Source organism: Trachymyrmex cornetzi, unplaced genomic scaffold (genome assembly GCF_001594075.2).
Source record: "Trachymyrmex cornetzi isolate Tcor2-1 unplaced genomic scaffold, Tcor1.1 scaffold393, whole genome shotgun sequence".
Taxonomy (NCBI): Eukaryota; Metazoa; Arthropoda; class Insecta; order Hymenoptera; family Formicidae; genus Trachymyrmex; species Trachymyrmex cornetzi.
The window spans coordinates 369,150-393,130 of NW_017298673.1; the positions used below are offsets into that span (position 1 = coordinate 369,150).

Below are 23,981 nucleotides of genomic sequence, written 5' to 3' on the forward strand. Positions count from 1 at the left end.
GCAATTTTGTAGATTTATGTACTTCGCGGAATACTGAGCAACGTATAAATTTGTCTCCTCCAATCGAGTAAAAAAAATAATCTGAATAGAGATAAATTTTCTCTCATACTGTGCCTCCTTGCACAGATCACGATTTATGCGAATCGTAAATTCTTCGGCATTGGATGATTTACTGCTTTGTGCATGAAACGACAATCCGCCTTTGTAATTTCGTCACGGTAACATGGACATAAAACGAGGAGCTCGCAAATGGATAAAATACACAACCATTATGCTTCATCTCAAACTTGAGACTTGTTTACTGAAAGAATAGATGTGAAGTTAGAACGATAAGACCAAGGTAAAAGATCGCACTTAACAATCCTCAAATCTTAGGCACATACTTTTATAACTATATAGACTTCATTTCAATTATTTTGCATGTGATAGAAAAGGACAAAAATGATGCCAAGAAGTTCTTGTTAAGTCTAGTGTCCACGATGCTAGAACTTGATCCGAGTTCTCGGATCGAGAAATGTATAGCTAGTTTTCCGTAAAAACTGTAAGCTGATTGGCTATACATTTCATGATCCGAGAGCTTGGATCGAGTTCTAGTATCGTGGATACAAGGCTTTAATGGTTGCGTACAGCAGAGAAAACTGATCAGTGAGCGCTCAGTGAGTCTTTAATATGATTGAGTCTTGCTTAATTCTTCGCTGGATCTAATTGTAAGTGTAGGAACCAATCATATTAAAGAAGTTACTAAGTGCTCACTGATTAGTTTTCTCTGTTGAATGCAACCAATGCCTACCTATGAACACGTATGTGTACTGTATTCCACGTACTTTGGCCAAAAATATTAAGCATTTTATTAATCATTGTTTAAAGTTTCAGCTCAAAAATTGATTTATGGCATTTGCTGTAAATTATTCATTATTCCAAAAACCCTTTAAACGTATAAAGTAGTTAACAAAATGCAGATAAATTTCAGATAAATGAAAAAATATATGTAGGTGCCTAATATTTTTGATCAAGACTGTATGTGAGGTGGATATAAAATGGTAGCTCCTATCGAGGGTACTGTTTAATATCAAACATGATGGCGAAGTGATCAGTCTAATAGAAGTCTGTGGGCCTAGGGCGTCACACAATTCTACTGTAATCCGAGCCTTTAGTCGTTATACAGAAGTATCTCAAAATATATTCTCTCTTAAATATTAATTTTCCCGTTTAATTCTAAAAAGAAATACGATTGACTTGAAACATCCTCTACTGAGAAAAGATCCATTTATTTTTTATTTCAAAATTCTTGCTACAAATAACCAAAATATTAAATTTTTTAATACGTACAAAATTTTTATAACGTACAAATCATAATTTTCTTGAAATACCTCCTATAATTCACCACAAATTTATTCACATTTCTCCAATAGAGGATATTTTGCATCAGTGCCATCGGGCTAATTAAGATGACGTGAAGTAACGAGAAAACGCCGCAGGACAATATAAAACTAACGCGAGAATTCGAGAAGCGGTCTCACCTTTTTCAAATGCTTGTTCACCCACTTCGTGAAGGTCTTCTTCTGTATAGCATCTCGTTCGTCTGTGAACACACAAAAAGAGCAGAAATGTTAGAAACGTGAAATTTCCTTCAGCGATTACTGCAATGTTATGAGCAATGCAATGTTCGCAATAATGCATTATAATGCACCTGTATTCGTAATAGCTAATGTAAATATAAAACATCCCCTCATAACATTAGCGTAATTGTCAACAATTTGTGTTATATTCCATTATCATAATTGCCACTACATTTATGCAACGAGCGTAGCCTTGCTCGATGTCACGCTGCACAAACGTAGCACGTGTACTATATAAGCAGTGCTCAAACTATAGTACGGTACATATCGCCGCGATTGTCATCGCAGCAACGATATAGATTACCGTGACAATTGAATTTCGCAATTCGTCGCACTGATATAGGTGTAGCTGTTACATTACTATGCCGCGACGATGTAACGTTATGCATACGACTCTAGCGTGACAGCGAGAGCGTCATGATGCAACGCCGCCTGGAAATGAGCCTTTAAGGATAGTCGAGGTCAGTATAACGAAACCAAAGTCGCAAGCAACCGGAGCAGGTCAAGTTGGATGAGGTCAAGCAGGTAGACAGGTAGATAGGTAGGCGCGAGCGAACGAGCGAGCGGACGGAAGGTCGGCCGGCTTGGCAAGCTGCTCGATACATCGGTTGGCATGCGAAGCACAAAAATACGGACAATGGACCGTATGAATAAAATCCAAGCCCACCTTGTGCGATACAGAATCCGTGATACGGGATAGAATCGAAGAATTCTGTCTCTTGTATTGATCCACAAATAAAACTATATAAATAAGATTTAATTTACGCGGAAACAACGATTTTGTTGAATATCTATATTAAGAAAAATTTCTTGAACGAATCAGAAAATTCTGATTTGTCCATTTTTAACCTGAAGCAATACAATCAGACTCGTTTTTCAGTGTAAAAATTTAGCTAGATATAAATCTAAAGGTAATTTTGTTAGACCATCAAAATAATTATGTAGAAAATTAAAGCATGATGATTAATGCTGCAAACAGTTTTTAACATTTTAACAACAAGCTTAAGCGTCTTATACAATTATTTTGATAATCTAACAAAATTATTTTCAGACCTGTATCTAACTAAAATATTTGATATTTCATATAAATAGTTCTTTCCGTGTACTAAACATCTCATATTAATCGGGTATTGTGAAATACGCATCTCGAGCCGTCGTGAAATTATCATTCGAGGCCTTCCGTTTTGTCATCGACGTGACGCAACGGCCGGGACCGCAAGGACGCCAACGTCAAGTCCGGGGTTTCTTATGAATTAATGATATATTTTTGTAGCGTATTGCGGTTATTGAAACACGGATGAGTAATTTTAAATGACATCCCAGTCATGAGACTAACGATTCGTATTCGGTGATTGAGATGTCGAAACGTGTACAAATTAACTATTGACTATATAGGTATAATAGATGTCGTACACTGCATACATCTGCAACTAGAACAAAGTTTTTCAACCGATGTGCCGCAAAGGATCTCCAAGTGTGCAAAAATTTTAGAGAAAATAAAAAGACAAAAAATTTAGAAATAATTAAGAAATGAGTAAGGCATGAAGTAAAAAATATTTTTTTAATTGTGAAAATTATCTAAATATTTTATATTGTGCTTCCTCTCATTTTAATCAAAGCGATATTATCACTGCACTAACATCACTTTTCAGGATGTCTAATGAAATCTTATATAAAAATTTAGATAAAAGTCTTACATAAAAACTTTTAAAACAATAAGGAAACAAATAAATGCTTGTAAGAACTTCTTGAAAAAGGTTGAAAAACAAACTAGAGCACTGATTCATCATTCTGTGGCAAATTAACGAGCACAAAAAGTAGGGCGTACGTCATATTAATAAGACATTAATGCATAAATCATTTATTGAAGACTATAATCGCGGAGAATTAGCGTAGAGTTTATCGATACCCATTAATTTACCATCTAAAGTTATGATTTGCAACGCATACTTGACACCTCATCATCATACCCCGTGAAAAGTTAACGCCACTCGAGTGACGGTATCATCGACCGGTACGTTTAAAAGGTCGACAAGCCGGCAGGAAGTGTCAGCCTAACACCGCCAGACGATACAAAATAAGAGGTAAAAAAAAAAGAGATATACTCTTGGGAGCACTTCTCTAGATTTAGAAATATCTCGAGTGGACTGCCCTGTGAACGATCATATTTTCCGAGTGCGTCTGTCGCTCTCATGAGAGAATTGCGATCAAACATTTTAATGAACACATAACGCGTTCAACGACTCCTACGTGATACGCGTCGCAGAAATGATACCATAAAAGAAAATACAATATATTGTCCACCTGTAATACACTCCAAGCTAAAAGTTTGAAAAAACTTTTTAAAAATTAACATGTTTTGGGATTACGTAATATTCTTCAGATAATTATTATTGGATATAATTGTTGTAGAATCTAAAAAACTATTGTTTCAAAAAACATTGTTATAGATATTTGAGTAATCAAAAACGTCAATTTTTTTAAATATTTTCAATCTTTAGAAAATATCTATAACAATATGCTTTTTAACGATAATTCTTCAGATCAGATAACTGTTTTATTGGATTTAAAGAATTAATATATTAAAAAGACACATTGTTATGGATAGTTAAATAAATAATTCGAAAAATATTAATTTAAAGAAAATGTTTCCGAGCTTTTGGACTGAAATGTACATTTAGCAAAACATATAAAACAAAATGTGTACAATCAATATTAAATGTACAGGATGACATAATGGCATGCATTAGCTGCATTGTGTAAAGTACATGTTAATTTTGAAGAATTTTTTCAGAATGGTAAAGATCTCGCGTGACAAGTATGCGTCGGAAACTTTGCTTAGTATAAATCCGTGGAAAGTTCATTAATGTCTTATACTCACGCACGTGCGCGTGGCTTAACAAACTTTGCAGCTTACGCGAAATCAAACATTCCATTCTACTCTGCGAACCGAGCATTTGTTCTTCGTAGATTATCTCGCCTCGTTGTTGGGTCCAACTTTGGCCCAGTTTTAACACCTTGTTAACAATTCTAAACTGCATTCGAGTAATGCTTAGGCGCAGCAATTAACGCGGCAATTAATATGCAAAGAACCCCGCATTTCGCGATTTGACTTTCAATGACAAATTTTCTTGTGAATTAAAAGTCGACCTTCCTTTAAGTAAAAACTTAGGCAAAAGAGCTTTCTTAATAAATCATTGAGAAGAAAAATAGGACGTAAATACTTTGATATTTACTTGTTAATGTATATTATATTTTTATTATCTTTCCTGAAAAGATAACGAAACAATTATATGTATGTATATAGTATATATTAATCAAGAAAAATACAGAAATCTTCAATCTCCATTTATATGTACTATTATTTCTATGATAATCAGTTTATATTTCGACGTACACTGCAGTTGAATAATCTCTTAGCGTTTTAAGTTTGACATAGTTGAAGACAGAATTGACTGAGAGATGATTTAATCTGTTACATAGAACAACTTCCAATGTATAATCAATCAGTTAAATCAGTCATAATGGTAAGAGTAAATAATGATCTTTTCAGTAGATAGAATAAAATCTCGACAGAAAGATTTCTTAATCGTGACTGTCTAGAATAGAAAATATCAGACGAAGCTGCAGATCGCATACAAAATGCAAGAAAAGGTGTCAGTTTCTCAACGTTCACAGCCAACACCTTATAAACGTCAGGGAAGAGTCAGAGTCTAAACTTGCGAAGGCCGTCTTTCGATGTCTAATCATCGTGCCACAACGACCTATTACCGATCACGAGCTAACGTAATTTCGGAGAATTCAATTCCCAATGTCATAACTATAGAGATAGCTTCGCGTGAATTGTCAGTCGTTAATTGGTATGGCCTTAATCGCTCGTCTTCGCTAATCTATGCCAATGAACAATCAATTTCACGATCAAATCTCAAAAACTTCGACGAAATATTATGACACGTGGCGATAAATTGTAGGCTATCCAATTAAAATTATTCCAAAAATAGATGGCAGATACGTTTCCTAAATATTCTATAATAAATTAATTGCTATATAATTTATAATTTAATTATACACATACATATTTTAATTACATAATTACAAATTCTGATACAACATGCCTTACTTCTTCAAAAATATATATCAGTTGCCAGTAAAATAAATTAATATATTAGTATATTTTATCCCCCTTTTAAATGTTCCAATATAAAGCGCATCGGTAGAAGAGAGAGACATGAACTAATCTTGAAGAAATGCGTATATATATATATTGACGCACGCTTTCTTCAGTAAGTTCTTGTTATTAGCAGATACGAATGCTGGAATGTGGAAGCTCTGAGAACATTAACTGACATTGCAGGGGCTAAAGATAAACGTCAATGAATGTATTCATCAGTATTTATTCTTTTCGGAAGTTCTTGGCTGTAATTTTAGCGATACTCTTTCAGCATTTAGGATGGTGTTAGGTAACATTGTCCAGTTATCAAACTTTCGACAAATCAAGGCATAGTAGATCAGAATATATTTCTGGTGACAAATTTTACTGTTTTATTGAGTACGTTTATTACACGATATATCCTGACATTGATATGTACGATCCTCGCCACAGTGTTTATAATAAAAATTTAAGTAAAATTTTTCTGTCATATATAAGCTTAATAAATCTTTCATCTAACATAATAAAATTTAGAACTTTGAGTCTTAACTCTGCCTTTATAAGGAACCTTACAGTTCCTTATAAAAATAGAAACAATTTCTGCATTTTTTACATTAAAAACCAAAATTAGCAACGTCATATTTTCAATTTTGATTTTTAGTATAAAAAATATGGAACTTTTTTTATTTTTATAAGTAACTGTAGAACTATGAAAAATACTATTGGAACTGGCTTAATTTTTTTTTATATAAAGAGAATGTTATGCGAACTTTACAGATCCAAGTTTTAGTCATTTTTGCCAGTCATTACTCCATTTTGTATGCATGCAAACGTTCATCGAACAAATGTATCGTTCGAAGACACCTTTACAGAAGCTACGAAAGAGAATGGCCTAATCGTGATTGACATCTTCGGCTGATGTATCTCATGTACCTCATTCATGAGCAACGACGCGAGCGTATTTTAACACTTCCGTTATTAATCACCGCACCTCTGGTAAGCTCGTGTAAGAGGAGATTGTAACGCGCGGACGAGAGACTCTCGATTTCATAATGCGCGTCCTTCGCTCCATCAGCTCCGTCAAAAGAACCCCGAGGAGACAAGGCGCGGGATACGAGATACGATACGAAAGCAACAACGTTGATAACAACGACGTAACGGCCGCGTCACGGGTGGAATTACTCTTCGCCGGACGCGATGTCGGTAATTACGATTAAATTAGTGATCAATCGCGGCGAACGACACGACGCTGACGTCATTTGTACGAGCCTTCCGGCCGTTTACTTTTGCGCTAAGTGAAAAGCAGCTAACTGGGCGTATACGAGTCGCAATGCGCAATCCGAGTGGGCAGAGATTATGAAAAGTGACGGCCATTGTTTATTGTTTGTCTACTTGGCGTAATTGTAAAATGGTGGGCCGTGGATAACTCCGCGTGCGTGGAACACCGGATCCGCGTGACTTCGCGAATGCGACGCGTCAAACTCTGAAATTTTTCTCCGGATTCTCCGGGGGTGGACGGAGGTTGACAGACATCCTAAGCCGTCTAAAGCCGTAATCACACTAAGATCGTCGATTGGATTGCGATTGTGAGATTGGCGATTATTTTTCAACCAATCAGAGCAAAGTAGTCATCGATTACTTCGCTCTAATTGGTTGAGAAATAATCGCCAATCACAATCGCAATCGGCAATCGGTTGTGCAATTACGGCTTTATGCCCGTTTCCACCAATGTATACATACTCTCTAAAACTTTGAGTATATTAAACGCAAAGAGCTGCTCTTATTACACAGTAAAAAATCGTGCGTCCATATGTAGAATTTTTCTTGTGTTACCACATTTTGATTATTACTTCAATGTAAAATTAACATACAACTGATATGTTATTATTTTTGTAATATTTTGATGTGTTAGATTCATGTCACCTTTCTAACTTAACACTTTCTTATGTCAATTAAAAATGGAATATTATTTTGAGTGTTTTTAACACAATTGTTTCAATTAATCTATATATCTCAAAGTCAATTTAACATATCTAAGAATTTTTTCATTCACATTATACGAACAAAAATGTTTTATTAACATTTTCTTACGAGTTACTGCAACTACTCGTCTATGTACTCTACTTATTTTATATGTTAGTTTTAAATCACCCTTAAAGTCAAAATAACAAATATAAATGTAAAGTATTGTGTCAATTATTTAACATTATTAGTTCGTTAATAAATAACACAAGACGAATGAGTTATTTTAACTTAAAATTTAGAGTGGATCTCCTGGGACATGTAAAACATGTTAAAATTAACATTTTCTTTTTTACTGTGTAATAAACCAGTAATAAAATAAATAATATAATTTTAAATAGGTATATTTTGTTTTTATCTTCTATAGATTAACTTTAAATTCGATCCAACTTACTCTTCATCATTCTCTAATTTCTGGAACTAGAAAAAGACGAAGAGTAAATTGAATCGAGATTAATATACATTGGTGAAAATGGATATAAACAGACAAAGGATAAAAGATAATCGCTATTTTTAGTTATATCTGTCTATTTATTTCATGTATACAGATGATAAGTTTGGATATTCCACACGTAAACTACACTCGACTGCTATAAAAAGGTGAGGCGAGGAAAGCGACACTCATAGCTCAAACATTTATCAAACAAACGTCGCGAGCGTAACCCAAACCTTTTAGACGCGCATCGCGCGTGTTACAAGCGCGGTCGGTGGAACAAATTTAATCGCCAAGTTAGTAAAGCAATATCATCACACTGTGTGTGAGTAAATTTACAATTTGCAAACTGCAGGCAAACGCATTGCATATTTGGATGAACGATTGGAAATATTTGTGCAATCTTTATGTATATAGACACGGTTAAACTACGGTTAAACTATATAATTATTATAAAACAAATATAGAATATTAATTTCACAAATTATATCAGTTTCATGGAAATAATGCTGTACATTTAGGAATTTGATTTATTATATCGTAAATTTAATGTATGTTACGTTTTCTACCGACAAAGGTATCATGAATATTCACTTCAATAGCCAACTTCGAATTATAGTCGTTTTATAGGAACCGTTCCATAATTATAGCTGTTTTTTTTAAGTGTCCTCCGCTCTTAAATCGGGCAGGAATGTCGAAATTAGCATGTTGCGAAGGTTATTACGTGCTTGGAATAAAAATTCCAACGATTTAATCCCAAAGACGTTAATTTCGCGCAAGGAGAACGTCTCTCGTTTCGAATTTATATAAAATCAGTAATCAGATAAATAGCAAAAAAATTGTTTGCTTTACTTATTCAAAAAAAAAAAAAAAAGAGAGTATATAAGGATAAAAATTCCAGGATACAACAAAAACCACAAAAAGGGAAAAATAAAAACAACTGAGCTTTCACGAAAAATCTTCCAGCATCCGCATGCCAACTCTGTACATCTCTCTCTCTTGACCTACCGTGCGCCTCAATGAACATCGCCCAGCAGCCCCAGAAAGCCTGGGTGTTGCCAGCACGGTGTTCCCCGATTTCGCCATTGCATCCCGGACCCTCCTCCGGGAATCCGTTTGCATTCTGACCTTTGAATTTGGAGAGTGACTCCTCGTAACCGTGCTGTGAGCGTTGCTCGCGCTGATGCTCGGCGACGGTGTCCGCCGGGTCGAAGCCGAGCCGCTCCTTGTAGTAAGCCTGGGTCGACATCCTGTCCTTCTCCGGGCCCCGGGCCGTCCCAGCGAAGTAGAGGGTGCAGGTTTCAACGTTCATGCCCGGCTCACGCGCGAACTATCATGACACACTTCACGACACGAGAACGCGGAACCGGCACCGTTCTCCACCGCCCTGACAACAGCCGGCGGCAGGGCTCGCGATTAGCTCGCTTATTCCGCGTTTAAATCGCGTTCACCATTCGACAGCGATTTGTGTTCGTAGAAATCTCGCGTTCTTTCGAAGTATACCTGGACACGCCTAGTTCGTTGGCTTCCAGTCGCGTGAATATACTCTTCTTACATTTTCCTAAATTTTCTCTCTCAAAGTTCGCTCTCGAGTTGGAAGAGCTCTCGGCTTTTCAGCTCGTCGTTCGTTGAATAGTCTCGTGTTTCCTTCTCGTTTTTATCGCCGTTATATTCGACAGCGTGGCGGAATGCACGACGCGCGAATCTTCGTGGTATCCGCCGATTATTCGTCGTTGTTTACCACGACGTGCACCAGCTTCGGCTGGAACGCGATCGGTTTTCTCGGACCCTCCCGTCGTTCGAGGAATCGGCCAAGGATTCCCTCACCTTCGGATTCCAATCTGCCGCGCGGCGTATGTAAATGAGACCGCGTCGCTTTATGTCGCCCCAACCTCTTATACGATATGGCACTTTGTGAATTCTCGAAAAACACCCGACTCGCCGTCGTGCTGCTGTGAGTGACAACACGAAGATGGAAAACCTGTACAACGATAATGCGCAATGCGCGAGTAAGATAGTCGAACGTTAAAAGAAGTTTAATAAAAATAATTCTATAAAAGTGAAACGTGGCCGGAGAGAACCTCGACAATTTTAGGACTAACAATTTTATTTTTCGAAAATGATCCTAAAATCGTACTATAACTAAATACATAACCCGCTACGGGAACACATATTTTTTGACACTAAAAGAAGGTATTCTTTGGGATCCATTAAAGTTTTTGCTGTTAGAGTTTTATATTTTCTAAAAATTCTTCAAGCTTAGAACTGTGAAAAATAAGATGGTGAAACATAAAATTATTCTAAATCATTACTATTTAATAATTAGAAAAAACTTTTGAATCACCAGAACTTATATGTTTCAGTTACAGGTCGTGTAATAACGCGATTAATTCATTATTTTGCACGAAAGAAGTACTGCAAATTGATGCACTAGCCATCGAATCGCAAACGATCGAGGGAATTGTAAAAAAAAAAAAACAGTGGAAACAAAGAGTAACGAGATCAGAATAAAAAGGATTGATCGATATATCCGCTTTAGATTAGAAATCAACAGCCTTGGTGCACGCCTAGTAAGGAACTTGGAAACTCGATCATGGTTACGCCCGGCCACCAGGTACTATTAACCCACGCGTATCCATCAAATTTATAATCGATCGTTCAGCATATTAGGCTAACAACTAGGATAGGGTAACAGCACAACCGCAACAACGGTTAATAAAATGTGATTAATCATAATTAGCTTATGATTTATCTAACCGAATATTCGCAATCCCTTTTGTCTGAAAATTTATAGGCCTTAATAGCAAATAACTTGTATATTTTTACACAGACAAACAAGAATAGATCGCAGAATTTATAAACAAGGCTAATAACGTCGGATTTAATGGATAATTTTATGAGGACACTGCACTACATGTTACTCGACCAACAAATTTTCTATCAGAGTTCCTTCACTTGGTAAAATAAACTGAAACTGTTGGGTATAAACCGGTAGACAATTTTGCTTTTTCTAATTCGTGACACTGTAATGCCTACGACACGCACCTACGGCTGGAGCTGTACGGTGTCGAAGATCTCCGGCCGTGAAAAACACCGGAGAGAAAAGCGAAATCGGACGGATAGATGGACGAGCGGATTGGACAGATCGAGCGACCTTTTCAAACTGACGATCCGCGAGGCGCGTGGAGACTGAGCGCCGACGCACACGCCTGGCATCGGCAGAGCCTTAAGGCGACGATGGAAGCGCGCCTAACCGCGAGATCGAACTCCCCGCATATGGTAAACGGAGAATGGGTACGTGGGTGCCCGTCGTGTGGTCGGTGCGTGTGTCAGGAAGGTCCGTCATGGACCAATTCGCCGATGCGGCGGCGGGGACTGTCGGAAGATTATTGCACTACCCCGTTCAGTGGACACACCCCCCTCTCTCTCAGATTTATATTATTTCATATTTTTGTCTCTTTACTTTAATTCTTCTGTCTTTCTTTTTTCTATGATCTTATAGGTCTCGCCTTCAGAGTTGCCACAAATTGCTCTTCCTATAGAGTTCCATAACTTTTCCCTGATTTCCAAACTAAGAATTTTATTTCCCAGAAAATTTTTGCAAAACTTCCTGACTTTTCTCTGAACGGTTTCAATTTCCCTAGCTTTCCATGATTTGCCTGATTTCTATCCTGAAAATATAATAGTTGTAGTACAACACAATACTTTAAAGATTTTTACTATGCACTTCAGTAAAATTGATCAAACTTACTTTATTGTAGTTTTATTAATGAATGAGAGAGATTTACATTAAAATTCTTCGAAATACAATGTTGTATTTCAAGTCCCACAAGTCATATTTTCAGGGTGAATTCTAAGAAAAAATTCTCTCCGTGAAGTTCTAATGCAATCCTGCCCTTACAGTATTGATAAACATTTTCTGAAAATAAAATTTACAAGAAAAAACCTTCTTACCGAATTCTTTTGATGTTCTGACAGAGAAAGAGAAAGGGAGAGAGAATGTTTATTAATATTCTCACGCACACAATTCCTGGAAGAATATTAATAAACGCGAGAGAATATGAATAAACGTTCTCTCTCTCTCTCTCTCTCGATAAAATTTAAAAGAATTCAGTATAAAGAAAGGAAAACCAGAACTAAATGCCTAAGACGATAGGAATTGCGTGCGCGGAATACGAAAAGTGCGTCGACGCAACGACGCGACGCGCATACACGATCGCATCGGATCGGTCTCATCGCGCGCGATCGAATGCACTACGCACGTACGCGTCGTACGCACCCTGCACGCCGAAGCCGGTCGTCACTCTTGTGCCCGCACGAAATTAGAAACGGAAAGAAAACAAAGTGACGCGGTCGCCACGCGACATGCGGTTAGGTGAGGTCGATTCTGCAACGAGCCGATCGCCATTACACGCAAGAACCGATCCCCTCATCCCGCATATATTTCTCGTCGGCGTTGTTAAATATAACCGCGAGAAAAAAAAAATGATTAACAAAAAAAGCCTAGCTCTCGAATCGAAAAACCCGAATCGAAAACCTCGATCGACGCAAAAGCAATTAGAGTTTTTTCATCGAGCGTGAATTAACAATTCCCGGCTGAATTCGCTGCTCGTTTTTGGATTCGATTGAAAATCTAACGGTATCCCTTCTGAATTCAATTGGAGCTAAGCGCGAACCGAGGAGAATGCATCTCTCGCCGCTCGTTGACCCGTGAATGTGGCTTTAATTGATCCCGTACCGCATCGGGACGCGCCTAATGGACGGGGCCCTTGTTAATTCATTAAACGCCGAATGGCATATACGAGCGCGACGACGGTCTCGCACTTAATGTCGCCGGGTGCTGAATCATGCGTTCCGAGAAAACTTACTCTCTTGCATCCTCGAGAGTATATATACGTGCGCCTTATACGAGCATAGTCCGCTTGCGGAGAGCGCGTCATATACCGCGAGAGTGCGAAGGTATGCCAAAAACGCGGATGCATCAAGTTCGGATCCATCAATAGCGGCACTATATGACCGGCGCTATTTGCCGCGCGAGAGAAACTGTCTGTGAAGGGTTGAACATTAATATCTCCGATGCGTTAATATCTAACATCGCGCGCAGAGCGTGGGGCGAAGGCGCGCAGACACATAACTACGGAGTATTAACCGGCAAGTTAAATGACGGAGCGAAACTACGATATTACGAATGCCTGCCTCGCGCAATCGCCTGTGCGAGCTATTACTTGCTTATATGCATACACGAATATCGCAATAGCTAGCTAGAAGAGCTAGAAGTGGCACGTCTCTGAGCGAAAGTTTTGCGATCACTGAGAAAAATGTCTGCAGGTTGCATCAATTTGAATTCTGCACTCTAAAAAATATCGGTGCGGATTTAACGTCATGAGTTTTAAATCCACACCATGTTGGTGTTAATAGTAGTTGCTTTTCACTTTCACATAAGTGATACTAAATCTAAGGTTATGTATTTTATACTTAGATAATGACGTTACTACTTGCTTATTTTAATGACAAAGTTATCGCATAACAGATTTATGCTTCACTTTCAATGTGAATTAACAGGTTAACAAGACCCAGTATACATGATCTCAAGCTTGTGCAGATTATGGGTAAAAATTCAATTAAATCTCACTTGTCAAAATAAAAAGAAACGTCCATTCAATTGAATTATGACGTCACAAATGAGAATTATTCTGATGTAAATGAAAAGTAATTGATATTAATATGATGAGAATATTACATGGACACTACACGGCACTAAATCCGAACCGATATTTTTTTAGAGGTTGAAAATGAACGAATCAGAATTTTCTGATTAAATCTACTACAATTCTTATAATTGAGATAATCAGAATTCTGATTGATATCAGAATCTTCTCGAATATCTATTCCAGACATTTTTCCCAGTGATGGGTTCCTACACTGAAAGAAAAGATTAATTGCTGCAGCAAATTAGATGGTTAAATATGGCATAGCATTTTTAATTGGTTGTAGCAACCAATTTTTGGTTGCGTTAGCCAATCAAAATCCTATACTGACATTGCGGATAGGCTAACACAACCAACAATTGGCTGCAGCAAAAATTGACTGTTGCAACCAAATAAAAATGCTATGCCATATTTTACCATCTAATTTGCTGCAGCAGCCAATCTTTTCTTTCAGTGCAGTAAGCACTCAAAGAGGTAAAGGCTGAAAATTACATTCAACGGAGGATTGCAGGGTTGGCAGGAAAAATCCAGTGGGTGGAAAAAACCAGGGTAAATTCCGGATTTTACCGGTCCGGAGTTTATCCACTGGAATAATAAACTGATAAAAACTATAAAACTGCTGCTTTAAAATATATGAAGGCGATTCGGTATCGATCCATCTCTCTTCTTTTATTTGATTTATTCATTTCACTCTTCCTGTCTGATTCACTTTTACTTGAATTATCATCATCGTTCTTTTCAAACTTACTACACTTTTGAAGATGTTGTTTCAGTCGTGGAGCTTTTCCCCTAACTAATGTTCCACAAGCAATACATTTCTGCTTAATAATGTTGTCAACTGTACAAGATTCAAAGCAAGCCCATACAGGGTCCTTGTGTCTTCCTCTTAATGTATTTTTACTCAAAATAATCAAATCTATTTACTTGATTATTTTTAATAGAAAAGACCAGGTTTTTTGCCGGTTTTTACCACTGGCATGGACTTTATCCGAAAAATGTGGACTTTTGCCAATTCTGGAGGATCGATGAAAAAATCCGAGGGGGAGGCATGTTCCCTCGCGTGAGAGCAAGGAGGAACCAGCGAAGGAGAGGAAGGCACGCGCGCGCGCTCGTATCTCGAGCGGCATAACGCGGGCTACGCGGAGGCCGGCTCGGCGGCATTCTTGCGCCAAGTCGCATAACGGGTCCGCAGTCGATCTCGGCCCATTACTCCCGGGGCCCAGGCGAGGTTACTCCCTCCGCGATCAACCTTGAAGGGGACTCGGAGGCCCGCCGAGACTAATCGAATCGCGCGTCTCCCGCGTGGATTACGAAAAAGTTACCCACGCGTTTATCCGTACCTTCAATTCCGTATCTTTTCTGTGTAATCGACGTGTATGGATTTTCGTAGGACGTGGGTCGCTCGGCCGTGGCTACCCCTCGAAAGGGCGTCGGCTCGTACGATGAGTTACATATGTGGTCACATGGTAGGTGAGGGGCCACGAACGATTAAGGTAATGAGAAACCGAGGATATATCGATTTCAAAGGTAGGCAAAGTAGGCGTGATGATGACAGAATAAACACGTCGCTTCCTGAGGCGATGACTCCGATGTCTCAACATGACGAAGCGTGAATAAAAAATTCCATCGTTATCATAAATACACACACAGTATATGAAAACATATTTTTTCCCCATTATATTGTAAACCAATTTAAATTTTATTTTAATCTAAAGATCTGTCTAAAACCAGTATCAGACTGTAGCTTAGAATTGAAATTGGATTGGTATGTCGTATGTTCCAAATTTTAGAACATATCGTGCTTTTCCCATGTTTACCAAAGTCAAGGTAGACAATAATAAATGTAATTAAAAGTAGCAATGGTAACCCAATTCCTTAAGTTAAACAACATTTAGTTATTTTTTATTTCCTTGTGTGTCAAAATGTAAATTAATTCACTTTTATTGTTAGTAAACATCAGCCAGATTAACGTATGTATTTGGTAAATAATAAACTAAATTTGAATCTAAATTAATATGTTTTCTTAAGTTAAATTGTTTAACTCCATTGTTTTAGTCAAATTAACGACACCGGATAGGAGCAATGACAATTAAAAATAACTAAAATTAGTTATAACTTGACATTATAAATTTGAACTGAATGTCATATCTGATTTTAAATTTGAAATTGAGATTGGATTGAAATTTAACCAATTAGAAGAAAAAAACCTGCAGTATCAAATTTAATGGACCTCGTTTTGATTGGCTAAATTTCGAACAAAATTCAATCCGTTGTCTGATACGGGCTTAAAGATTGATCTCAAAAAGAGAGTACGGAACAATTGAAGGTGATACCTTCGGTCGCGACCGACCCTTAAAAGGCTGTGTGAGCCGCGGAGTACGTGGGTTAGCACGAGATAACGAGAGATAGGAAAGTGTTCGCACGGATGTCACGAGCTATACCGAGAGCAGGTTGCGCTGGCGGAGGCGTAATCTGCGCGGACGCGAACGTGCACCGCGTTCGATCACAATGCATTGCAATCGCCGCCGACGCGACATCAACAAGCAGCATGGGTAGAGAATCACGTTTATTCTTGCCACGAACTACCAGCTAACAAGTGTACAAATAAAGAGTGACCGGTAAACCGTGAGAATTAGCGATAAAGATGTACAGCCGGACAAACCCAAGATTCCTTACGGACGGACCAGCATCACTTTTGTAGTCTTTTCCAACCGAGAGGAAGAATACTGCTGACTCACACGTTTTAGCGTGCATATCCTGAAATTCCCTCGATAGAATCGTCTTCACTGCCATGAACGATAATAAAGTTCCTATTGCCATGGAAAGTGAATTCTACCTGCCGATGCTACCAAGAATGGGAAACTCGTTTAGGCTCGTCGAATCTAGTTTCGAGAGGAAGGGACCGGTTAGCACGTATTTAAGCCTGAAATTGAACAGGCCCCACCTGTATTTGCCTAGATGTACCCGCCTACAATCGAATCGCACCTCTCGCAATGTTTACTGATGGCACAGCGAATTTGTCTCTGGTTGACCATGTAAGGATATTTAGTCGTTGCAGACGTTTTCAATGTTGTTTTACTCCTTCCATTAGAGTGTCGTTTACCGGGAGACGATGAGTTCATGCTCGCCAAGGGGCAACTAAGGAAACAACCGAGAATGATTTCATCCCATCGAGCACAATCGTTCGCGTCATTTACGATAATTCGCATTCAGCATAAAGCGTCGCGATGCATTAAAAAAGTAACTTGCTGCAGGTGGAATAACAGAAAGGAAAAGCGAGACATTGACGAGAAAGAATGAGATTTGGCGATGAGTAATTCCGTTACAAAAGAGGAATAATAATACAGAAAACAACTTCCAAATATAGTCTGCGTAAACCAATAAGTAATTCTTTGTATCCCCAAAGGAAATCAATGAACATTCGTTCATTCATATAGTCTGTATATATTAATTCAAATGAGTTTAGAGATAACCTCGCCTCACAAATGGACATGAATGAAATGAAATCAGCCATTGATTTTAGCCTTTAAGTAAGTAGATGGTTTTAAAAATTGGTAAATGAGGTGCTCAGACAAAACAAATTTTAATTTTATATTTCTCACTAGTTTTATTTTTTAATAGTATATTATGTTATAGTTAAATTTACATTAATTATACTCTTATAAAACAAAAATGGTAAAAAAGTTTTAAGAACCACTGTGAAGTTAGCACATTTAAAAAAAATAAATTTTTGTCACAATTCTTCATCCCTAAAAGTTTTCAAGTTCCACCATAAATTTAAAAGTAGTTTGGTAGATTGAATAAAAGAACCATTGATAAATTTTCGAGGTGTCACAAAATGGCTTTAAGACTTTTGAATATCTGGACAATATTTTATTTTCCTTTCCCAGAATAAGATTTTGAAGAAGACTATTATAGAATTATCCGGAATTATCCAATCGGAATTGTTCAGTTATTCCCAAAATTTCCATTGTGCTTTCTAACGAAAACAAAACAATTCCAATCGGAATCTATCTCAAAAATTTCATAATATAACGTGTCTTGGGGGTGCTATGGCCATCCCATCTACCCACTTAAAGGTTAAATAAATGTTTGACACAAAAAGATGCATTGATCGATCACACATTAGTCTTATTTAAGAACAGTCAACAGCGTAAAACAAGATATTTATTCTCGGCATTTATTATCTTCCATTGATGTTGCCGACTTGAAACTCATTATTTATTGCTGAATACCTTAGAGAATAATCAAGCCGCAGGAATCACGATTATTTATATACTCCGATCTTTGTCGAATAAATTTGCCGAGCGAATTAACGGCGGGTAGTATACTAGGCAGTGCCAATTCAAGTAAAAGTATCGCGATCCAACCAAATTAAGAAGTCGCGCACGACTCGAGAGCCGGCGTGTGAGTAAACGTTATATGCTCCTGTGCACGTCTCCGCCTCGACCAGTTTTGTCGTGCGACTTGTCGACTTGCGCTGTTCCTCGCTCTCGGCGTCTATTACATAATCGTTCGCGTTCGATAAAAACGACTTTCTTCTTATCCCACAGCGGTCTGTCTCTCTCGACACGACATCGGGAAAATTGTTCAAGCGATAATATCTGAACTGTTGATGAGAAGAAAGAACCCGCATTGGGTTTAACAAAATTTTAAATATTTCCGATGATGATGGCGACTGAATATTTCTCTAATATTATCTTGGGGAGCGTATTTGCGCCGCTTATTAAGCATACTAGGCAAATTACACTGTTTTTACCTTGCACGGTATCTCATATTTATCCGGCTTATGCGGTATCGATAATAACAGATAAACACGCAACACTTAACTGATAGCCGATACGACGTTACATTGTTGATTCTTCAGTAGTAAGAAAATACACAATTGAAAAATTTGTGTGAAATTTAACATAGTCACGTGTCGCAAACGGTCCATTTAAATTTTTATGTTAATTTAACATAAGAAAACATGTCAGAAAATACGACAAATATTATATAAAAAAAATTAACATTATAATATTAAAAAATGTACACTGGCACAATTTATAAGCAAGCTGTGGAAGCATAGATTTCAGCAAAATTTAAATTATCTAAAGATCAAATCTGATGTCGTAGAGAATAGATTAAAGAACACATAATACATCCTGTTCATAATAGTTAACTTTCTACATGCGATAAAATCTGTGTAAGCATCACGACATATGTACGACGTGTAAATCAATAATTTAAAAGTCTAATACCACGCATTTCTATCAATGTAGAGATAAACTTTAAATCTATAGGTTTAATTTATTTTCTTCTTCTAATTCTAGGAATTAGAAAAAGATAAGGAGTAAATTATACCTAGAAAAGTTAAGTTACATTGATAGAAATCGACCTAAATCACAAATCTAATGTCAATGAAACATATCGAATTGATAACAGGTATATCGAGTACGCATGGGAAATAATGACGAACATGTTGAAAAGTCGCCATATGAAAAAAGAGGTGTATTCATTGACATCGAATATTATCGATCGCGAGAGAATGAGAAAGCAGAAGGCTGGAGTGTCAGAACTGCCGTGATTACGAGGCGTATGAGTCAAACAGACGCTTGGTGTTGCCAAGTCGTTTGGGATATTTTCATAATTAAATGTATAATTTTTCGATGGCTAGTCGAATTGTTATAAATATTGTTATAAATGAGAAAAAAATTAAAGATAAAAATTGAAATATAATATATATATCTCGCTAAATTTATTTATTTCACTTCTCGATACGAAAACAATGACCCTGCTGAAATATCTAAAAATTTAGGTAGATAGAGATGTGAAAAGAATTTTGTAGGACCATCAAGCTAAGTCTCTGTGAAGTTGGCACTTCACTTTCAAAAATTGGAAATTTTATTAATAGTTCTGTTTACACAATAATAATATTCTAGTTCAAAATAATTTCCACAGGAAACTCTCAAGCAACATGAGCAATGCTGCAAACAGTTTTAACAATCCAACTTGAACGTTCAACATAATTCTTTTCATAGTTTAACAAAATTATTTTCAAATCAGTATCTAGCTAAATTTTTAGATACTTCAGCAAAACCGTTTTTTTTTTTCGTATAGAAAAGAGTACCTCCGCATATTCACAGCACGAGAACTTAATCCGAAGCAAAATATACAAATCTCAATAGTTGAATCATTAAAAACTCGCAGTTCTCTTCGTACACGTGTCAATCATGATCCAGAATCCTCGCGCTGGAGCTGTCGTAGCGACGTATTTGAAATACCGTAAGACTTCCGTATCGTGTTTATCGCAGCTGATAACGTGAACTTTATCGTAGCTGATTCAGACGTACACTCGAAGCTTGGGAAACGTTAGCGTTTGCACCGCGCGCGAGGATTCTGCGTGGTCGCTCTAGGCCGCTAGCTGTACCTACTAGACTAGAATAATGTCACTGACACCCGCGTACGAGCAACACACCAAGGCTTGGAAATGCGAACGAGCGACCGCCGCTCGCTTGCGGTTCGCGTCGTCCGGCGCCCGCGCACAGTTCACTACTCCTCGTGCTGCGGAGGAAACACGCGCGACACGGCGACGACCGGGCGCATCGAAACGTGGCACTGCGAATTCTTCTCTCTCCTTTTCACGGAGTGCATACGAACGTGCGTATGCATATACCGCGCGCCGGCGACGACCGACGATGACGGCGACCGCGAAGACGACAGCGGCGCGTTGACGAAGCCGCTGTGTATCCGGAGCGGAGCGGAGAGGCGCGTCGCGAGCCAGGTGTTGGAGCAACAAGGAGCGTACGCGATAGATGGAAAGAGATAGAGCTAGGCGCAAGGACGGAGACGGCGGCGACGAGAGGAGCGGACAGGGACACGCGTTTCAAGTGGGAGAAAAAGAGAGAAAGAGAGAGAGACTTGGAGAGAGGATACAGAGAAGCAGACGGAAGGATAGAGAAAAGAAGGGAGGAGGAGAGAGAGAAAGAGAGAGAGAGGAAGAGAGAAAGAGAAAAGAGCGCACTGAGAATTGGAGAGGACGCGGTATGTCGCTCCGCCGTGCAGGCCACGTCGCCTCGGAACGCAGACTGCCGACGCCTGGACAACTGCCGCCCACCCGGCGGCCGGCTGTCCCGAGAGAGAGAGAGAGAGAGAGAGAGAGAGAGAGAGAAACAGACAAAGAGAGAGAAATCCAAGAAACGGGCCTGTTATCCCCTCTGCCTTCCTCACCGAGCCGACGACCGTTCTCACTGCTCTCCCTCTAGCCGACGACCCATCGGTTCCCTGATCACAATCCTGCTCTCGCTTGCTCCTGCGGAAGACGAAGGAGTGCGACCCGATGGAAGGGAGAGTGTGAAGCATAGACCAGAAAAGAGAGGAGAAGAGAACCAGGCTGGAGGGTAAGAGAGGACGACGAACGTACCTCCTCATACCGATATCGTGCCGTAGAGGATAGGCTACACGCCAAAGGAGCCAGTAAGGCAGGTCACGGACCGACAGGGGTATACATACGAGGTGTGAGTTTACGGAAGTAACATTTTACGTTCATATGTTCCCTTGTTCTTTCCACTGCACGCAGGTCGGGATATTACTGTATCTTCTCGCCCGATTGCTAGAACAGTCGAGCAGATTTCAATTCTTGAATTCGTACACTGAGAGAAAAATGTTTGGTATTTGTAACTATAATTACATATCACACTATAATTATGATTATTACTGCTATAATAATAATAACAGTAACTATTATATGTATATAGTTCTAGCAACAAATGTATATAGTTGGCAACATAAAATGACTATATAATTATAGTTGTTATAACCATAAAATAGTTGAAATTACTATAAAAATGATTCAAGTGACTATAATAATTTGGGAATAACCATATTTTTTATGGTTGTTCCCAAATATAACTATAAAATTATAGTCACTTGAATCATTTTTATGGTAATTTCAACTATAATTATAGTCATTTTAGGTTGCCAACTATATACATTTGTTGGTAGAACTATATACATAGTTACTGTTGTTATTATTATTATAGCAGTAATAATCATAATTATAGTGATATGTAATTATAGTTACAAATACCAAACATTTTTCTCTCAGTGTATCAGACTACATAGTAAAGAGCATTTTGTATTTGTATTAGAAACAGTCCACTTAAATCTTTGTTAAAATTTTGTATTAAATTTTTAAGATAATTTAATTTAACGTAATGTGATTACGTTATTTAAATATTTTGTGTTACATTGATATTCAACATTTCTTAGTGTTGACACAATGAGTAAGTAATTAATGACACAAAAATAATGTGTTTTAAAACGTAAATTCAAAGATGAATAAATAAAATACATGTTAACGTAATATTTCATAAATGTCAATTTTAATGAAAAAATATGTTTCCACAGTTTGCTATAATTTATGTTAATGTCATATTTTTTACGTAATATTTGTGTTACTTTCTAAAATATTTATTTTTAGTTAAATTAATACAAAAACTTAAATAGACCGTTTAAGACATGTAAAATGTGAATTTAACACAATTTTCTAATATATGGATTCAGATCAGATTAAAATTTAAATAATCAGAAGAAAGGAATCGAATATCAAATTTAGTAAACTTTGCTTCGATTGGTCAAGTTCCAATTCAATGTCAATCTTAATCTGCAGTTTGATACGAGTTTCAGATCGTAAGAGGAAAAAATTGTGGATCTCTGAGCAAGAAATGCGGCAAGGTTGTTGATTTATCACCTACGTTCTCATACATTTTTTTACAGCAGATTACGTTATCACAATGTCAATTCGGAATCATGCGAGACATTACGAGAAGACGTGCGAAAAACATTGAGCGTTTCATCGAACGATATTCGTCAGGAGAGCAGTCGTATTTGTATCATAACGGGCGTCATCATTGAGGCATTTACGCCCGATTACTTGGCCTCTAATGACGCTCTAAACTCTAGAGTTCGATCCAGAGAAGCACTCGCAATCAAGTGGAAACCACCACTATTTAGAGCACCGACGATCTTTCATATACCCCACCCAGACTGTTCTATAGGCGAATCGAGTGAGAGAAAGAGAGAGAATTCTGGTCGAATCTTCTCGGTGGGGTCACGTGTTATTTCTCGCAGCCACGTAACCCTCAGCAATATGCGTGTCTAGGGATGCTTAAATTGATGAGCTATATTCATACTTTAATCTAACGCTGTTATAATGGTAACATCAAGGATAAATTGCTACTAGGAATTCATGTATATCAATCTTTCAAAATATAAACTCAAAAAAAGAACTTTATATTAGCTTTTATCTTAATTAAATGTTAATATCATTCTTAATTAACGTAATTTAATCAAAATAACTTGTAAATTTAATTGGGACATTTTTATTTTTTTGGAACTTATATGCGGAAATACAGCTAAAGAAATAAATTGGATCATGCTTAATGTTTAAATAAGTAAACCGATTGGTACCGACAGTACCAATAAACTTAAATGTCATAAAATTTGTAGGTTTATTGTTAGCTATTTAGTGTTACCAGTTATTCAATCCGGCTGTAACTATGGCTTTTTTAAAATGTAACTCTCGTTTGAGCAGCTGGCAGCAACTTTAATTGGGATTCCTAACTGTACAACGATGGGGACGCAAATATATAAGTACGGCGATTCGCGTACAAAATCAGTCTTACGTTGAACGCTGATTAAATCTTATGAATTCACGTTGATAAGATAAATTATTGAAGAGGTACTATATTATTTGATAATTTCAAAAATTACGACATAATATCTAGGTAGTCTTATGGCATTTATGCAAATATATCTTCATATTTAATAAATATTTAGTTGGCATGTATTCAACTAAGTATTTATTAAAATTGACTATATTTTTTTTCAGTGTACATTTAAAATACATTCGAACTTATTAAAACATAAAATATTGTGCAAGTGTTAGATGTTGCAGAGTATCAATTTTTCAAAAAAATGAAACAGAAGATCAAAAATATTCCACAAGGTAAGCTTATTTCCCTGAATTATGTCTTTGTTTTGTAAGTATTAAGTATTGAGACTATTTA

At 37.5% G+C, this 23,981-nt stretch overlaps 1 protein-coding gene across 1 annotated transcript in view; it reads right to left on the reverse strand.

Annotated features, from left to right (window-relative positions):
- LOC108764123 (plectin) overlaps positions 1 to 20,865 on the reverse strand; it is a 69,642-nt gene extending 48,777 nt beyond the window's left edge. Inside the window, exons 1-3 of the mRNA XM_018512175.1 lie at positions 20,346 to 20,865; positions 9,353 to 10,205; positions 1,521 to 1,582 (exon numbers count right to left, since the gene is read on the reverse strand). Of these exons, the coding sequence (XP_018367677.1) occupies positions 1,521 to 1,582; positions 9,353 to 9,536 (246 nt within the window). The 5' untranslated portion in view covers positions 9,537 to 10,205; positions 20,346 to 20,865. The remainder of the gene's footprint in view (positions 1 to 1,520; positions 1,583 to 9,352; positions 10,206 to 20,345) is intronic.
- Positions 20,866 to 23,981: the final 3,116 nt, after the last annotated feature.